The following is a 5000-nucleotide window of genomic DNA, read 5'->3' on the forward strand; positions in this document are numbered from 1 at the left end:
CGTGGCATTAGGGCGCTGTGGACGCCAAGACCACGCCTACGTCACTAATCGTAACGTCGCTGTTGCACAGATGTGTGACGGCGGCGTGGAGGACCTCCATACCCTGGATGACTTCTCCAAAGGCGCACGCGAACCGCCTTCCGGGCTGGTCCTTCATGCAGATGTGGAAGAAGGCGTCGAACTCTGGCTTGCCCGCGTTGGCGCCGACCACGAGGCCGCGCTTCTTTTCCTTGATGTGCTCGCCGCCCCATTCTAAGTGTCCCGTGAGCGCCTGGACGCTGGTCAGACCTTCGGGAGTCAGGTATTTGCCTCCAGCCAGCGTCTCTCCCGGCGCTCCTCTCTTGGCCACGCCGTGGAACTTGCTTCTCCGGTAGGAAGGCCCCAAGGAGCCCAGGCATAGAGCGAGGAAGTGCTGGGCGCGGCGGATTCGACTCCACAGGCGGATGTAGACGCGGCCGAGACACCGTCCCTCCGTCTCCAACACGAGGAAAACCTCCTGGTAGTCTTCTGGCACTAAGTACTGCAGAACGGACATCTGTGGGAAGGGGAAATGGTGTTAAAAGAAGCAATCTGAGAGAAGTTGGCGAACAGTTAGTCCTTTTTACAGACTACTTCAGTTGTGCAAGGAAACTTTTTCATTGATTTTTCAACTAACAGCCTACCTGTAAAACATACTTCATACCTGCACCATGAAGTGGGGTTCCTCTATTTCTTCTCCGAGAGCGTACATGTGGAGGCGGCCGCCCTCCCATCTCAGCTTCCCTCTCCTCCCGCCGGGGCCTACCACGCAGCACTTCAGCGGCCAAGGAACTGGGCCTAAGAGGGTCATCACGCCAGCGTCCCTCAGAGTGTGGCTGGTCTCGCGGCCCGTGCTGCTGCTCGAGCTGATCTGTCTTGCTACAAGAGGTTCGTTCCCCAGGCTGTCCTGCCGCGCCAGGGAGGAGTCGGACGAGCTGTCCGTCTTATCCTCAGGCACAATAGCGTCAGAGTTTGAATTTGAGGAACTTGGAGTATTCTCCTCGGGGGCATTAGTCTGCTCGATCTCTTCGAAGTCGGTCTCTTGATATTCCACGTCAGGTGAAGATTCCTGGCGCAGGAGGCCGAGGGGAGAAGCAGAATCTGCCTCGCTGCAGGAGCTACATTTCAAAGAACGATCACTCACTGTCCTTGTTCTCGTGTCCCTCTGTGCCACTCTCATGAATTCCTCTCGAAGACTTCCGAGCATCGAAGACGATACCAAAATAGATTCAATGTTGGTTGCGTCAACGATATCAGCCATAATGTTCTGGATATTCTGGGTAGAGTTCCACAGCACAGCGCTCTCTTCTACTCCCGCGATGATCTGCGCTGTCCACTCGCTGAACCTGTTGACGCAGTGGCACTTTCTGTTGCCTATCTCTTGGATGAGCACGGTGCACTCACTCAGGATCTGCTCCTTCCGCTCTGCAATGAAGTCCGTTCCTCGCACGACCATGTGGTCATCCTTGACGTGCTCCTCGAGGAGGCAGTGTCCGCACAGGGGGAGTTGGCAACTGCGGCACCAGAACTCTACCGGCGACCCATGTCTCTGGCATACGTGACACTGTGGCGTAAGAGGAGAGAAGAAAATAATATATAATAAATGAACTGCTTAAGCAAATGCACATTAGAAGAACTTGTAGAAAAGGATAACAACATAGTAATGTGAATTACATCTGAGACAGCACCTGACCTTGCAAGCATCCTTTCAAGAAGTCCTTTCAAAAACAGCAGCTGACAAGCCAATAAGGGATATTATTCTTACTGCACAGTCATCGTTCTTGACATGAAATATAACTACTGATTTGGATTAATCATCTGAAATTTTGAATAGTCTAACAGTTGGGTTTAAAAATCTAAAGGAGGTTTGTTGGAGGTCAACAAAATATAAAAAAAATCAGTAAGTTATCACAAGGGACAGTCAATGATTTGGCATTAAAGCACATCTAAAATAAAAAAAATGCAATAGGCCACCTTTCATCAATCACATTTGTATTATATTCACAATAATATTTATAAAACTATATTTATATCAAACTTAGTACTGCAGCGTTATTTTACATCCCTTTAAACATTAGAAACCTGAGTAGATTAAGAGACAGAGGACACCCACAAAAACAAGCAAAATGAAACTTATTCCACTCTTTTACTCGGCTGCTATTTGTTTGTTTTGATTTATCGACGCTCCTTTACTCACGACTATCGTAGTTCGGACTGTAAGAGAAAAGAGCATCACCGGCCAACACAAACCTCGGACTTCCTAAAGTGCTCAGACAGACTCAGGAGAGCGAAGACGGTGGGCAGCTGGTCAACGGGCGGTCCGATGTAGCTCTGCCTGCAAGTGGGGCAGCTGAGGCGTCCTGTGTTCTCTAGGTTGCACAGACACGGCCTGCAAAAGGTGTGGCCGCAGAGGGGCAGGACGACCGGCTCTCGCGTCCCTCTCGTGTAGAGCTCAGAGCACACGATACACGTCACCTCCTCCTCCATCCTTGCTGTGGCGTGAACGGAGGTGAGTTTTCATTCGATTTCTAGTATGGAAAGTAGAGGTAGAGTATCTTATAACGTGACGCTGTGGAGCACCTCGGTTACTGTCTGTTACAGCGGATACTGTCTCCCTAACTAACATCTGCCTCTTAGAATCTTCCTGACTTTTACTGATAGTGGATTTCCTGCCTCTGAACGAGCTCTGTCTCCTTGCGTACCATTTTAAAGGCTTGGTTATCTTACTATTAGCAAATGAGAATAAGTTTTAAAACACAGGAGGACGAGAACACAGAAGGAATAAAACATATGAGTACTGTATTTTAAACTGTGAAAGCAAACAATGCGTGATCATTACATATTATTACTTTTTCCAATGGAAGCGCTTCTATAAGATATCGAAATCTATTTGTATTTCAGAGAAACACCGATATCTGTACAGTCGAATTTGACGTACCTGACACAAGCACTGACTTAGTGTTATTGGCCATGCTTTGATGAACACCGCGCACTTAAGCCACATTAAAACAGACAGGCGATATCCATTTCAGGGGTCAGTGAACCGATGAACAAGCACACAATAACTTGTACTTGGGAAATTCTGTTTTTCCGCCATTCATAAATTTCACGTTATTCGTAGCTCACTCATTCCACCCAGCGTCCAGGCGAAGGGGTATCTCTCTGGGCCGCACACGAAGCACTGGCTTCTGAGCTCGGTGCCAGCGCAGGATGTGGACGTCAGGACCTCAGGTGCTTTCGGAGAAGTGATGACGTCATTCACTGTCACTTCTTATCAGTTTTCCAGACAGGTTGTTAAGCTGGCTCTCTGAATTATTTACCCTATACAAATGCTGTTGTCATTTTCTATATGATATTTTGATGCAGGACGGCAGGTCTCTTAGATGAGCTACATAAGCGCTATTACTAGGCATTCTGTCAAGAACCGGAAAAGATTGTACTTTTTTTGTAAAAGGGAAATGCCTCAGCTACTTTCGTGACGTTATCACGCAAAACATAATTCACAACATAAATACAGCATAATAAAGATTAATATACAATATACAAAGCGTAATCATAATATCAAAATCTAATATACGACGCTACAGTGAATCATATATATACAAACAGCCTTTACTTTCGAGCGGACGAAGAGAACAAAGGAATACCATATGTCAGTTTCGACATAAGGCGGGTAAACTAAGGCCGGACGTTGGCCATCAAGCTGGCTTCTTATCAAAGGTCAGTCCACTTGGGTTACTTTGGGGAAGATCTATTTAGCTCGCAACGAAAGTCTTTTCTTTCTTTAGATCAGCATTTTGAAAATGGCTTACTTTGTCTTTGCCATGTCATATCATTCATGTGATTTTCTTTCCAATTTTCATAGGTCTGCTTTTCTTCAGTCCTAACTTGTGTATAAACATTAAAAGGCGTGCGCGAGAAGTGTGTGTTCCTGTCCATCTTCGCTACTTGGAGGCGTATGTCTGAAACTGACGGCAGAGAATCACACGTGATCGCAGCGCTGCTGGTCCGTGAGGACGACGCCGACCTCACTGATGGAGACCTCCGTCACGGGCTCGTGTCTGGCGGCCTCCCTCACCACCTCCATGCCCTCCGCGCCGCCCGCCACCTCTCCGAAGGGGCACGAGAACTTCTTGGCCGGGTGGTCTCGCGTGCAGATGTCGAAGCAACCATCGTACTCCAGCTTCCCCCCGCTGGCCGCCACCACCAGCCCGGCCCTCTTCGGCAGGCAGTGGTCCCCTCCCCACTCGAGGCCCTCCATCAGGCCCATGGCGCTCATCGTGCCCTCCGCGCTCAGGTAGTGGCTGACGCGGAGGCATTCCCCAGCCTTGTCTTTGCTCTCCACCTTGCTGAACTTGGAGCCCCTGAAGGACGGGCCGAGCGAGCCCAGGCACAGGGCCAGGAAGTGGCGAGCCCGGCGGAGGTGGCCCCACAGCCGGATGTAGATGCGGCCGAGGCGACGCCCCTCAGCGCATAGGTCAAGGAACACTTCGGGCGACTCCTGCAGGATGCACTCCACGACAGACAGCTGCCGTACAAAAAGATAAACATGATGACCTCTGCCACAGGATCTCCAGAGTCTATGGGAATGCATTGATACTGACAGATTCTAGCTGGCGACCATTGTAGGACACCTTTGCAATGAATTATAGTAAGTGAAGGATGTCCTGTCTTTGTCCTTGGTCTTTCATCATGAAAATAAAATTGATTCTAAAGCATAAATGTTTCTTTTTGTTGTAAATAAAAATCAGACTTGCCGCACATTTTTAATTCTTGATTTCGAAGGCAATAAGTAATTTGTAATTGTTAATTTGATCAGGACCGTCATTTTTATCATGTTCTAAAAAGAGTAAGCCAGGCATTAACCCTCTCCTCCCTAACGGAAAGTTAAGTTCGTACGCTCATGAAAAGAAATGGATGATTCCTTACTCTTAACGATCCCATCACCGATAAAGGTATTGATATTTATGCTAAGAATAAGA

At 48.2% G+C, this 5000-nt stretch overlaps 2 protein-coding genes across 3 annotated transcripts in view; both read right to left on the reverse strand.

Moving 5' to 3' along the window:
• Positions 1–4520, reverse strand: part of LOC119584499 (tripartite motif-containing protein 15-like) — a 4637-nt gene extending 117 nt beyond the window's left edge. Inside the window, exons 1-4 of one of the 2 annotated variants that reach the window (XM_037933148.1) lie at positions 2957–4520; positions 2269–2510; positions 683–1582; positions 1–535 (exon numbers count right to left, since the gene is read on the reverse strand). The exon at positions 1–535 is cut by the window's left edge and continues 117 nt beyond it. In XM_037933148.1, the coding sequence (XP_037789076.1) occupies positions 8–535; positions 683–1582; positions 2269–2510; positions 2957–2990 (1704 nt within the window). In that variant the 5' untranslated portion in view covers positions 2991–4520 and the 3' untranslated portion in view covers positions 1–7. Of the gene's footprint in view, positions 536–682; positions 1583–2268; positions 2547–2956 lie in introns of both variants that reach the window. The other variant, XM_037933149.1, reaches the window with a different exon arrangement.
• Positions 3870–5000, reverse strand: part of LOC119584500 — an 11917-nt gene continuing 10786 nt past the window's right edge. Inside the window, 1 exon segment of the mRNA XM_037933150.1 lies at positions 3870–4546. Within this exon segment, the coding sequence (XP_037789078.1) occupies positions 4001–4546 (546 nt within the window). The 3' untranslated portion in view covers positions 3870–4000.

The sequence above is a fragment of the Penaeus monodon genome, chromosome 18 (assembly GCF_015228065.2).
Source record: "Penaeus monodon isolate SGIC_2016 chromosome 18, NSTDA_Pmon_1, whole genome shotgun sequence".
Taxonomy (NCBI): Eukaryota; Metazoa; Arthropoda; class Malacostraca; order Decapoda; family Penaeidae; genus Penaeus; species Penaeus monodon.